This window comes from Pseudoliparis swirei, chromosome 19, assembly GCF_029220125.1.
Source record: "Pseudoliparis swirei isolate HS2019 ecotype Mariana Trench chromosome 19, NWPU_hadal_v1, whole genome shotgun sequence".
NCBI classification, from domain to species: Eukaryota; Metazoa; Chordata; class Actinopteri; order Perciformes; family Liparidae; genus Pseudoliparis; species Pseudoliparis swirei.
This window is the reverse complement of record NC_079406.1, coordinates 18,487,001-18,501,259: the sequence shown is the minus strand read 5'-3', so window position 1 is coordinate 18,501,259 and position 14,259 is coordinate 18,487,001. Positions and strand designations below refer to the sequence as shown.

The 14,259-nt window shown below is 42.5% G+C and overlaps 1 protein-coding gene across 4 annotated transcripts in view; it reads right to left on the bottom strand.

Annotated features, from left to right (window-relative positions):
* Positions 1-12,091, bottom strand: part of fgf13a (fibroblast growth factor 13a) — an 83,654-nt gene extending 71,563 nt beyond the window's left edge. The window contains exons 1-3 of one of the 4 annotated variants that reach the window (XM_056439233.1): positions 11,875-12,091; positions 10,294-10,396; positions 9,845-10,007 (exon numbers count right to left, since the gene is read on the bottom strand). In XM_056439233.1, the coding sequence (XP_056295208.1) occupies positions 9,845-9,893 (49 nt within the window). In that variant the 5' untranslated portion in view covers positions 9,894-10,007; positions 10,294-10,396; positions 11,875-12,091. Of the gene's footprint in view, positions 1-9,844; positions 10,008-10,293; positions 11,085-11,874 lie in introns of those variants that run through there. The other 3 variants (XM_056439234.1, XM_056439231.1, XM_056439236.1) reach the window with 3 other exon arrangements.
* Positions 12,092-14,259: the final 2,168 nt, after the last annotated feature.

The window sequence follows — 14,259 nt, the reverse complement described above, 5'->3', positions numbered from 1 at the left end:
CACACATGTTCTGAAGGTTGCTGTGAAAAAAAGGTATTCATGCTATGAATAGTATAACGGAGATTGAAAAGAAAAAAAGAAAAAGGATTTAAAGCGTTGTGTTGTCGTGTGGGGCCGAGAGAACAACTGACCGTGGCGCAATAAGCAGCACTTTTTTTAGACCTGGTGTCCTGGACGCATCCGCTCATTTGAAATGACAAAGACTACTTGCTGAACAGTGGCATTGAATCAACCTGGAATCAGACATTAAACTGCAACGTTTACTGAAGAAGGGTTTTCGTAAAAAAATGTAACGCCTGTCTAAATGTTCCACTGTAACCTTTTAAGCAAAGCTGAGGCGTTTTGTCATTGTTGCGTGTAACCTTTCCATCGCCCCTACAGACATGTTCTTCTTCTTTATGGTAGCCAGCTCTGCTGTTTTGGATTACTGTTAGATCACTGACTGCCATCTCTCCCTCACTGCCTCTCTTTGTCCCTCTCCATCTCCATCTCTCTCTCTCCCTCTCCCTCTCTCCCTCTACTGCAGTGTAGGCAGAGACTTGTCTCCTCTAATTACGTTGACAATGATGTGATTATTCACCACAGAGAATCTCTGATGGCATCTGACAAAACACAAATAAGTTTGTTGGATGGGAAACTGAAATTTCACCGCAGTCCAGCTGAAGGTGCGTGGGGAGTGCTGAAAATCGGAGTCTTGTATTTGAAAATGTTATTGCTTTCTATCAATCTGAAATATGAAGGTTGAATATTAACATTGTTTTTGTTTCGGTTGGCAGAAATACCAATTTCATACTGACTGAAACATCAATAGAGCATTTAGCTCAAGTTTTGAATAAACTTTTCATTTACCATACATTGCCACTGCTTCCATTGCTGTTGGTTTATCCACACAAACGTCATGGAAACAGAAGCCTAAATATTGATGGTGTCCACAAAAGCAGAACAGTCCACCGTTGATATTTGAAGGTGCTTGGTAAACAAGTAGGACTAATACAATAATAAAATACATTGACAGAAAACTGGTAACTTTGTGCTCAAGACACCAAATCACATGTTCACAACACGCCTCCAACTCCTCTCCCGACAGCACCCAGTGGACTGCCCATCGACAGTGGCCTGCCCACCCTTTATTTTTTTAATCAGTATCTCCACACGGACGCTCTCTCTTGGGCTCTATGTGTGTGTGTGTGTGTGTGTGTGTGTGTGTGTGTGTGTGTGTGTGTGTGTGTGTGTGCATGTGTGTGTGTGTGTGTGAAGCACCTTGGTATCCACCCCCCATGACTGACGACTCCCGTGCTTATTGGGGCTTTGTTGCCATGGCAGCATCTCATTGTGGAAATGATATCTCCCTGAGGAGGAGGAGGCAGGCGCGGCCGTGATTGCTCTAGACTGTGTAAAATTGGCTTTGGGAACCAGTGAAGGATCGTTAATATAATTAGCAGTCTTCTCAACAATGTATTTATTCCCTATTCTTTCTCACATCGTCGAAACAGAAGGCCCCTCCCTTTTAACACTTGCGTCATCATTTTCACACACTGCGTATAAAAATTGAACTAAAATCAACACAAGTATGAAGGCACACAACCACATTTAATTTGAGAGGTGGCCATTTAATACTTCACATCCTGTGATTTCTGCCAACCGTCCTTTTCATCTGAATTACTCTTATCCTCTACTCCCTGTTGAATATTTTGCTCCGAATGTATTAACCTTCCATCCTCTGGTCTCCCCAATGCTGAATGAATGAGCTCTCTCTGAGGAGTGGTACTAATGGCTTTCTGCTACATATCATCTTTCATGCTCCAGCTCAAGAGAAGCCAACGCTAAGTGCCTCGGTCACTCCAGACGTGGCCCAAAGATGTGAATCTATACATTAAGCCTACTTTATATATATATACATATATGTGTATATATACATATATGTGTATATATATATATGTGTATATATATATATGTATATATATATATTAGGGCTGTGAAATGATTACAAATTTTAATCGGGTTAATCACAGGTTTTTGTGGATTAATCATGATTAATCACATATTACCGATATTCTCGGTATATTTTGTGAGAACATAGAGATTTATGACAAAAGACGGATATATACATTTATACATTCTTCTATACAATGGTGCTGCAACTCAGCAGTTATTTAGCAGTTTTCTTCCATATGGAACATTAATACATCCTCATCCTAAACAGAATGTTTAACCCTCCTGTTACCTTTCGGGTCAATTTGACCCCATTCAATGTTTAATGTCGGTGTTCTTTGGGGTCAATTTGACCCCAGGCTGTTTTTCACAGTGTCAAACATATAAGAAATATCAACTTTTTTATTTATTTAAAGGGCTATTTAGGTAGTCAACAAACAAACATAAAGTACCTCACACTTAAACTTGGGAAGCAATATTAATTCTAATAATTTTCTGGAGGTTTTAATTGCTGGGGTCAAATTGACCCCGAGGGTAAAATATGTTAGTAAATGTAAAGGTAACAGGAGGGTTAAACAGAAATTTTTTCTCTTGTTTGTCAACCATTAACTCCACCATGATACAATCTAAAGGCCTCTAGTCTTCCTCTAGCAGCTGCTGAGGCAAACTGACTGTGTGGGTTTTCTTCATGAACTGGGCCGTGATGAAAGGGACGGCGGGGACACCGCTGCAAAGCTGAAACCTCACCGGCCCGGACAGGTGGACAGATTGACAAGTGACTTTTTTTTGCTCGGTCCCGATGCGCGCGCACGGAGCTCTGTGGCGCGCGAGACGGAGATCGATAAGTGTTAACGTGACGCGAAGAGACAGAAATGACATGCTGCTGTGGAGATACGATCAACAGACGTTTAGTTTAATAAAAGAACAAAGACGTGCTATAGAGAACATGTCAGGGGGCGGGCCAATCTCTTTAATGTCATGCGATCTACCGACACTACGCCGCGATCGACTGGCAGGTCGCGATCGACGTGTTGAGACCCTGATCTACAGGAAGTAAAAGTCGTAACAAGGTTTCCGGAGGTGAACCTGCGGAAGGATCATTACCGATGAACAGACCGTCTGCATGAGAGCGGACAGAGTTCAGATTGAAGTGGTGTATTGGAAGCTCATTTTGCAAGTGACTTTTTTTCGTCCCGACGACCAACAACAGACAGATTGGAAGCTCATTCTGCGCATGCGTTAAATGCGTTAAAAAAAAAAAAACTAGTTAAACCTGTAATTGAATTAACTGAGTTAACGAGTTATTTTTCACAGCACTAATATATATATATATATATCAGTGGCGGTGCGTCCATAGAAGGCGCTAGGGCGCCGCCCCTCTTAAAATGTTGAGATGAAAAAAAAAAGAAGAAGAAAAAAAATATTATATATCCTGTCAAAAAACATTATATACCAAATCATTTAAATAGTAAATATACCGTGTTGACGCGCTAAATGTGTGTGGGAGACCGTAAGCCCCTGTCAACAACCACTGAAGTTAAATGCGACATAAATAATATATCACCATTCATCATCACTGAGAGAAGCTCCTCCCCATGTTCGGGGCTCCGGCCCAACGTGTGTGCGGCAGCGAGCAAACATTTCACGGTCGTTTCGGCAAGGACGGCTTCTCATTGGCGGATGAAACGTGAATCTTGGGGCACAAAAATGTGCGCTCTGGCCAATGACATTGTTTCTTATTTCACGTGACTGGACTATTCGGCCAATCAGAGACCGGTATCATTCCCTCAGCCCAGAGAGCTCCATAGAGCTACGCGAGCAGGTTGCTAACCGGAGCTGGTTAGCTGGAGCTCAGTGAGTAATGCGCTGTTTAGTTTCCCCTGTCTGTTGTTCCAAAGTCCTGGGACTGAAACTCTCTGGACTACAACGGGGTGAGGGATCTAAAGAGCTTCAGACAAGTGTAAAGCACGAATCTTGCCGCAGTTATCAAGCAGTTATGGAGCTAACTAGCTAACAGCATGAAGCTAACCCTGTTTGCAGAGCAGAGCAGCAGAAGGAGACCGAACTGGCATCGAAAACACAACGAAGAAGTTCTGAAAAACAGACACATTCCCTCCAGAATAATGGAAACAGGCTGGTTACAGACACAGGGCTCTCAAGTGTCACGCATTGAGCGTGAGACTCACGCATTTCGGTCTTAAGTCACGCACTCCCGCCACACATCATATTTCTCACGCTGAAAAAAACTCTCGGCTATTTAATGTTTTAATGTGCCGCAGCGCGTAAACATGAGCTGGCCGCGCTGCCCTCACCGTGGAGGAATCAAGCGCTCCCCTGAAATAGAGAGAACAACATTGAGTGAGGAAGAGAAGAAGCAGAGACCCATGCAGTGACATGTCATCACTGGTCCTGTGGCCTGGCAAATTAAAACCCAGAGGCTGGCATGTCCCAGCAGGCACTGAGAGGACGGCTCACAAAGCCATTCACCTCAGCAGACATGCAGCTCTGGATTACGAGCAGCAAGCTGACTAATGCACCACAACAGTCAGGTATTTAGAGAATTTAAGGGCAGAACACTTCTGTCAGTGATGACGTAAGACAGAGAACGTGTCAAGGGAATTGAATAGGATGCAAAATGTGTTCTACCTGGACATTTTAGCAGACGTTTGGAACGTGACTTCCTCAAACTTTGACATCACCAACGGCAGTGATGTGGCTGACATGTTGAGAAGAACTCCACTTTCTTTTCAAAGAAATACATTTGACTAAATCCCAGAAAACACAACACACCGAGAACCAGACGCGAATGCCGCGGTCAGTCAGAAAGATAAACTGACGTGAGGAATTGAAGAGCGGGGCTCTCATTCCCAAACAGCCATCAGCGTCCAAGTCAGCGATGTGGAGTGGCAGATCTCTGACGCGAGGCGGACCCGTTTCCTCTGGGTAGCCGGATCTGCGTAGGTATCGGGGAAGCATCTGAGACCACAAATACTTCCAGAGGAACATGTCCTCACGAATTGAAAATACTTTAAAATAAGTCCTTCATCTTTTTATTGATTGGAACTTTTTGAAGTATTTTTTTCGGATTTGCATGTTTTTTTTTTAAAGCTTGTTGCCGAGTTAAATCTACACAAAAAGAGAACATGCCACATTTTTTTGTGCGCCCATATATTTTGCATTGGTAAAATCATGATATAATGTGTTTATACAGTCGTTGATGTAAGTGGCGTCAAAAAAGTTCCCTGTTTAGATTCACTCTCTCGTGCTCTTTCTGTCACTGCACATATCGATCAAACATTCAGAGTGAGATGACAACTTAAGGCGGGCGGTGCAGATATTGACCCCATATGAAATAAAGGATATCATAATTAAACTAAGCATGTTCACTGGCTGCTCAAAGAAGCTTCTCTGAGATACAGCCACCAGATCGAAGACTTTAACGACACTTTAGTCTTTAAGTGTTTTTTGCCGATAAGTTTAGAGTAGGTGTCAGTGTTGTGGAGGATTGAGCTGCCTGCATTGTGATTAATGAAGCAGCTCTGAACTCCTCTCTGGTTATCTATAGATTCAGTTCTGTCGCTGGCCTCCCGCTGAATTAATCTTCCTGCTAATATGCAAGTCTTATGCCTCTCGCTCGGCTCGGACCTGCAATTTGAGGCAGTCATGAATCCACTGGTCGACACGCGCACCCAAGAGTGGAGTGTATCGGCACACGGCCCCGTGATGAAGAGGAGGAGAGGGACAGAGGGGCAGTCTCAAAGTTATTTGCTCGCATGAATGTGATGGACTATCCGCAAGAAGTGGATACAGGAAAAGTGATCATGTTGGCTCTCCTCAAGATGTGATGGTGACTTGTGGATGAGATTATATTAATGGCTCGAGGAAAAGCAGAGTGGAAGAGCTGCATAATGAATGCACAGGGCATCAGTGCAGCGCTGGTGTTAAACAAGAGTGTGTCTGGCTGAGTTTTCAGGCTCTGGAAATTGCACAGCTGAAAGTGTATACGTCACACTTTGACACATCTCTGTGTCTGCACAGCTTAGCTTCACGAGGAAAGGGCAACTAACACAACGTGATTCACTGGTGTTGATATTGGAGCTCCACTAGACACCCCACCCCCCCCCCAACATGTCTCTCTCTATGTCTCTGCATACACTTTGTTTCTCACATGTGCTGCTACAGGATGACCTGTGTCGTTTCTGACTGAAGCGCAGAGGAAAGAAGGTTACGTGACTGCCACAAGGCTAAATAGTTGTAATGGCACATGGTTTTTTGACATGATTACAAAAAATATATTAATTCGGTATATAATGTTATTTGGGTATAAGTAAGTCTTCTTTTTTGTCTTTTCATCTCAAAGTTCTGTTCAGCTTGTTCCAATCAACTTTTATTAATAAGCTACTGTGTTAAATAACCTTCAGGGCTTTCTAAACCGTCACTCAATGTCCAAGATCTGCTACATGGATTATGTTGAGTCAGTAATCAGCTCTAGTTGGGTGTGTTTAGATACGGGTTGCACTGGAGTTCTGAATACGGAGGGCAGTCAGAAGCTTCCGCTAACGGCCTGCAGAAAAAAGGCTGTGTAGATGGCAGGTGGTTCTGGCTTTAATGGACTATTTCCCTAGAATAATGTGTGGGGCAGGTGGTTGCCAATGTTGGCAGGGTCTCTCACTCCCCCCCCCCCCCCCCCCCTCCATGCAATTTCCTGCTCTTGTGCCATTCAAGGCTCTGATGGAGGACAGCTGGCACCAAGTGACCCTCTCAATGATGCAGATAATAAGCTGCCGTTCTGTTGTTTTTGGCTTTGGCTTTCTGCTGGGTAAAGAATGAAACTAGAGCACACTTTGATGAGCCTTCTTAAGGTGAAGGATGTTTGTTCTTCTTTTTTTAATCTCATTTTAGAGTTTTGGAGATGCTGCTGACCGAGGGCTGAAGAGTCAGCACTTTCCATATGCCGTTGATTTCCAGCGGGAGATGAGAGCAAAAGGTGCTGTGGAGGTTAATCTGAAAATCAATTATGCTGAGCATATTTTGCCCACTGTATTGTCATCTCCTGCCAGGCTATCTCTATCCTGTAACTGGTGATTGGTTTGTTTTGATTGTATCTTTATTATTGTTACATGTGGTCAAAAAGCATGAATCACAAACAAAGAGAACAGATTCAGCTATTTGTGCCTCACAGTCAAATGGCAGGTCAATATTTTTCTAAATGATCAGGACACAAGAGATGAAATAATTGTTGTCATCTCACATTGAGAAGTTTGGTGGAGGGGTTCTTATTGATTTGATGCATCATCATTAACATAAAAAAATTAGATATTCATCAAATTAGAGCTCATTATGTAAATACACAAAGCTGAAAAAGTGTTTTTGTCAAGGCTGTTGGTTGATCAAACCTATTTCACGTTGGTGCAGTCTCTTTAGCATAGCTGCTGGTGGTGTAAATATTATTATCACAATAGTTCATCATAATAATTGGCCTCTGAGCTGCTATACTGCGAGGAGAATAATAATAATAACTGACAAGAGCATGAGGAAAGTTTCTGCATGCAGGTTGTGTTCATTGGGTTACTTCAGTGCCACCATTACGATATGTATTTATAGTAGCATAACCTGTCACGTCATCACTTGAAGCAGTGCTGTCAAAATAAGCCAATTAGAGTTATTGATTTGTTGTGAGCACCTTAAACAGAGCGGCAACCTGACAACAGGGGATCCAATTGTATTGTAAATAAACAGGAAGGGTTCCATGGGAAAGCTGCCAAGGTGCAGAGCAGGGTGTTATTGTATTACACTGGTGTTTATGTATGGACCGTAGACATATATTTAGCTTATATAAATCTATAAATGATGCTTATATAAAGACAAAGGACTTTTTTGTTGCAATCAGATCTGGAAATACATTTGTTGACGTCACAGAACTTCGTCATTGTTAAACACCATGTGATTACAGTTTTTTTCAGGCACTACCAAGCGTTTGTCCAATCAGTGGTCACATTTTCAAAACTCGAAACACAATTAGCACAGCATCGGTGTTTTGTGGCCGTACCATTCACACATTTCATGTCGTTTTCAAACAATATGCAGTCAGTGAACACATTTCCACAATGCTTACATGTTCTTAACAGACAAGCTATACCTCCCAACAAAACGATGGATTGTTTTTGTATTATTTACGAATGTTAACACACAACATCCCACAATGGCAAAAACAATATTCCAAACCTTAGATACAGTCTAAAAACCTCTTCTGCAATGATATCAGTTATAAAACAATATATCTCAGCTGATAATAAACAAACAATTGATTCCCCATCTCCTCCTGATGGTCGGTCAGAGTTTGGAATGTTTTTGAGAAATATGTTTTAGCAAGTTTTGGATTTGAATTTATGTTTTGATTATGACAGGTTGAGATGTTGATCAAACAGACACCGCCTACATTGACTAACCGAATGTTGTTCAATCATCTATTGCAGCCGTGGCCCCAAAACATAGTTTATTTGTTTAAAAAAATGTCAATAAAATAAACAGTTTGGATTGAACTTTTTTAAAGGAACAATAGTTCCCCCCCTTTTTATCTGGACTTGTTGCCATTGTTTTTTTGTTCAGAATGCTCTTGTGTGTTTCTTGGATATATTGTTCACTGTAAGCAATAGTGTAAAACTTTTTCTGTTCCATCAGACTGTAAACAGTATTTATACTGTACCTCCTGTAGTAAACAGTAAAGAGAAAAAAACTGATTTGGTTTTTACTGGAATGCTTTTGAATGTGAATATTACATGTGGACATACAGTTCCCAGCCAAGAAATGTAGTTTAAAAACAGTGGATTGCATGTTTTGCATGCAAATACCTGAAAAACTGAAACATAAAAGTCTATGCAGTTTTTGTAATGTCAGCAATAGCCAGTGTTTTGAAACCTGGTGTACTTTGATTGACTGGAAGGAGCTTGTGAAGTGAAAACAAGAGTTATTCTTTGACAGAATAATTTCATTTTGAGTCAGATTTCCAGTGTTTTGGTAAAGTTAGTGTCTGCAGAAAAAGATGTGTTCTATTTTGAAATGAAGAGTTCGTATATATTTAACAAAATGTGCTTTTGACAAGAAAATTATCCATTTGGCCAATTGTGCTTTTTAGGTGTGAGTCTGTGTTAAGAGTTTAGAAAAAGTATCTGAAGTATGGGTAAGCGCTTGTTAGCGATTGAAAAAAACTGTAATTCATTTAATTATTTTTATTTTTTTATTTAGAAAATTAAACAGCAAGACTCCTCTGCTCTAATATGCGTAAAGCGCCGTGCACGTGCCCGGTGGAGATGGAGCGGGTGACTCCCGCCGCCAGGTTTCTCTGGCAACCCAGTCTCCGGTCCGTGTCCATGGCAATGGCGAGGCAGTTTACCTCTTCACTGACTGAGGGGTGAAGGAGCTGCTGATTATTCTCACGCAATAGGTCTTACACTCTGGCTGCGCGCTCCACGAGTGTGCGCTGGTGACGGCAATGCGCGCATCAGGATGCGGGTGAGGCGCGAGCGAGAAGCACAAAGGGACGTGTCCACAGCGTGCCAGAGACACAATGGGACATCGGTGTCAGCGGCACAGTGTTTACTTCTGATGCCATAACACCATTATTATGCTCAACCTCGTGTGGCATGGCGCAAAGTGGGTCTTCGCTTTGCCTAATTGTCTCTGTTGATCCCCACGTCACTGCCAGTGAAGCATGTGATCTGAACCCAACGCGTCGTGCTGCTCGTGGGCCTGTGGCTGTGGCAGCGACTGCTTGGCTCTCAGACAGCAACCTGCGCGGTGCTGGATATGGCTCCCCATCCTATTGCTCTGAGTACCGTGCGCGGGAGGAATGGGTGCGTTAGAACCTGTGTTGTAGGGGTAAAGCAGGCTGTGCACGGGGCTCGCTTCTTACCCTTGGAAGCATCCTTGTCTTCTTTAGGCTTCGCCACTTTTCCGCTCATAGATCCCAGTTTGGATGTGTAATTCCCGATTTAGACAAGAATCGAAATCCTTTGAGTTGCCGACTGTCCTCAGTGAAATCCTCACCACAGGTTCCAGGTGCCGAGATAAGGGTTCTGCGAGGAGAGAAATAGTCATCAGAAATGTTCCTTCCGTGACACAATCACGGCAGCGATGGCGTTAACGCGTGCAGGGCTATCGACCGAGACAATGGACCCGGGGGTCCACTCGAGAAGCGAGTTGCTGTTGGAGATGGCTATTGGGTATCAGTGGTAACAGCCAACTAGTAGTGGTCTCTACACACAGGGGCACGACGGAAGAGCCCAGATGTTGTTTTGTAATAAACACAAAGACCTGTGTGCATCTCTACACACGAGCCTCCCCGTGGTGGCGTTCACCTACCTTATCTCCTCCACGCTTTCTGCTACATCAATGCACATTGATGAAAGAAATGCTCCCACCACGAATCCAATTATGTTGCATACAAAAATCACGACCTGCTGCACTGTGACAAAGGAGAAGAGCAAACAGCCGAGAAATGAGGCGCAGGTTGTTGTTGTTGTTTTTTGTTTGTTTTCCTTCTTCCCAGAGCTCTTCAATCAACGTTGGAAAGAAAGAAGAAGAAAAAGAAAATAGAAGTCAAAACACTGAGCCGTCCTGAATGTGAAAGCAACCCTCGGGATATGTCACCAGTGGAGCTTGAGCGACCAGCGTTTCTTGTCTGAGGCTCTTCCACTGATGAGCTGCTCCTCGAATCAACAGGATCCCCGACGTGAGCGCGCGCTCCCGCCGTCACAGCGCCAATTCACACCGTGGACATTTGCTTCTCTGACTTCAGTTGCGCCGCTGAGGTGAAAACCAGCGCCGATCGCGTGCGTGTGTGCGTGAGCGTGTGCGTGCGGTCGGTGTGTGCGCGCTGTGTTGTGGACGCGGCGAGGAATTAAAGCAGGAGGCTGCGCGGCACCGTGCGCACCATCTTGCTCTCAATCAGTTGCCTTCGCAGAGCGATGCGTCATCTCATTCACACACAGCTCGCGCATTGAGCCCCCGTGTGATGGAGGGGCTGTTCCATCGCGGTGTATGACGTGCGCGAGATGTCGGTTACAACGAACCGCTAGCTGCAGGTTAGAAAGTGCAGAAAAGTTAAGCTGAGGCTTAATTGATGTTGCGGTTTGTTAGATGTATAGAGAAAGGAAATATGCCAGTGAAATATTGTCTCCACAGGGCCTGTCTGTGGCAATCATCTGCTCTTCAGTACGTTTTAATGTATTTGTTGCATAGTGTAATGAGTGGTAATATATGATAACTTAAATCACTGCAGCTAGATAAAGATGCAAAGAGTCAAAATGACATCTTGGTTCAGTTTGGGTATGTGGAACTGCACACTCGAAGGTACTGGAAGTTTAAGACTGCAATGCCCACCAAGTGTCTTCACCTTATAAACATGATATGATCCTTTGTTTATAAAACAGATTACAAGTTTGAAAACACTATATAAATGAAAATGACACAATTAGCTTGTTTTCAAAGTAAATCAACCTTTTTGATGAGACCACAGCACATACTCTATGTTTAAGCCCAATGAAACACATATGTAGGTTCTCCCATCATTTTGTAATTTAGCTTAGAAAGTCAGGACTGATAACTCTAAGAGGGGCAGCACCTTCGATCCTCCTGAAGCAATTACTTATTTTCTTTTGTCATCGGTTCACTTTTTAAATGGTTGGTTCACCCAATTTACAACAATCACATTGTCTTTCTTTTCTTTCTCTTGTGGTTTCTTTCCCTGCAAAAAGTGTGGATGTTATTTGCCCGGGTTTTGGGATAACTGCCCCTTAAGATCAGTGTTGTCACCGTGCACAGTTCTTTTATTGGAACTACTTCCCAACAACAACAATTTAATATTTAGAAAAATAATTAGGAAAGCTTTATTCCAGAAAGTCGACAAAATGTATTTAATTTGAAAACATGTGGAGTTCTTACCTTTAAACCTTCACTTGGACTCACGTTAAACTAATCAATTCCAAATGGTGAGTGAAGCTTCAAGTCAAAAAATCCAAATTGTTTTCAAGCCTCTGAATCCACTTCCAGGCTCAATGATATAATAATAATAATAATAATAATAATAATAATTCTGAGGATCAATCGTATCAGCTATCGACCAGAAGGTCCAATCCCCGTCAAATGTTTGCAGGTTTTCTGCCACATCTCTTGACCCTGCAGGTCTGATGGCTCTCTGTGGCAGCAAAGGAAAAGACCTGCAGCTTGAGGGTCACACGATCTGTATAGATGCTATTTTTAGAGGGAACAGGACTCCCTTCAAACGTTCTTCACAGGCTCAAATATTCCTGAGATCACACGTGGCCTCATTGGCCTGTTTAACAGGTGGTTCAGCCTTAAATGGTCAAATCATTGAGGTTTTAACAAGTTCAGTCAAGATATTTCTTTCTCTTAAGTCATGAAGACAAATTGAGCTCAAATGGGCTTCCAGACTGCTTTCTGTGTACTGTAAGCATGCTACATTATTAACATTGTGCACTAAATGTATACAACAATCTATTTAGTCTTTTAAATTTAACAACCTTCAAGTCCACACAAACTTTAAAGTTCACAACAAGGAATAAGATATTTGACAGTACTCTATCAATTTAGTATGTTTTATCCCTAGTCTGGCATCTTCATTTATTCATATAGCCTGTAACAGATGACAATCTTCAGCCCTTGACTAGTTGATAATTATTCCTCATGGAGTTTTTGGATTGGACTCAATTTATTGTCATTGCACAGCGTACAGGTACAGACACAATGCAACACAATGTATTCTCTGCATTTAACCCATCCTTAGTTATTACGGAGCAGTGGGCCTCATTGAAGCGCCCAGGGAGCAACTGGGTGTTCAGTGCCTTGCTCATGGACACTTCGACTTGCAACTAATGGGGAGAGCGGGGATCGAACTGACGACCTTGGGGTTGCAGGACGACCCCCTTACCCCACTGAGCTACAGCCGCCGAGTTTGTACTTATCCTGGTAGTTATTGCCATAATCCCTTTATGGAGACAGCTGAGCCCTTGTCCATGTGCCTCTTTATAGTTATTAAATCGTAGTATAATACTCAAGAACAAGCTCACTGCTTTCAGTCTGCTCCGTTTATAGTGCTCGACTCATGGTTATGATAGTGCTTAAACATTATGTTATACATACATTAAATGAGCAATGACTCGAGGAACGTTCTCATTCTTATCAAAATGTCTTCTTTTCATCATTATATCCAAGTTGTTGCGGATTAATACAATGACATTTTTATGGTATACTATATATTATCAAGTATATTTAGTTTAATTATTTACCGGTATTGAGAATAACCATGATATTTTAATAATATATTGATACCATGTTAATACACATATGATGATATTGTGTGAATAAACCGGCGTCTCTTAAAGACCTATTTTTCTACATCTATCGTTACAGACTCTCTCCTCCCGGGGTGTGATTTATTCTTTCAAAAAAGAAAAACACACAATAAGCCAAGTTTTTGCTTGTTTTTCTTTTTCTTTATAGAATTAAATAATACTTTTGGCCATGATAATCGTGTTTGGATTGGGCTTACTGTATATCCCCATAAGGCTCCAGAAGGTGCTGGTGGCTTCTTCCCTCCCTGATGCTCATGAACACATGTTGGGAATGAGGTGGACAGAGCAAGGCTTAGAAAGCGTGCATGCCAGTAGGTTGTGTTTCCACTTTGTCCCCGGCTCGTGACCCCCTTTGACCTTTCCAGCAGGACAGCGGCACAGTGTTACACTCACCCACAGCCGGTTTAAAGCAAAGCCCCGCAGCCCAAACCAACCCCTGACTCACAGTCTGTCACCTCTGATGTCACATCACAGGCCGTCTCCACCAACGCCACCGGATAGCCCCGAATCACGTCTGTCTGTATGCTGATTGCAGGATTTCTGCTATAAAATGCACCGTGACCTTATGAAACATGTCTTAACACATTCTTACGATAGACATGTAAGACATGTATTTATAGTAGCTACTTTGGCTTGTAACATCCACAAAAGTTTCTCTATGTTTGCAGAAACCTTTTGAAGCATGGAGATTTCTATTGACTATTCACTCAGCGATTCACTTTAGTTATTAGTGTATATGCACGCACAGCAATTTGATTGGTAATGCGTGTTCGGAAGATTTTTCTTTGGAACAAGAGAAACTGTTCTCAGCATTCCTAAAACTTATTCATAACACAACTGCTCACCTGTGTTTACCACACGTACTGATAACTGCAGCATGTCAGTGTACATTGTCCAGTGGAGGAAGTTTATAGCTCAGGTTATTTGTCATGTTAATAACAATCACTCAGGTCAG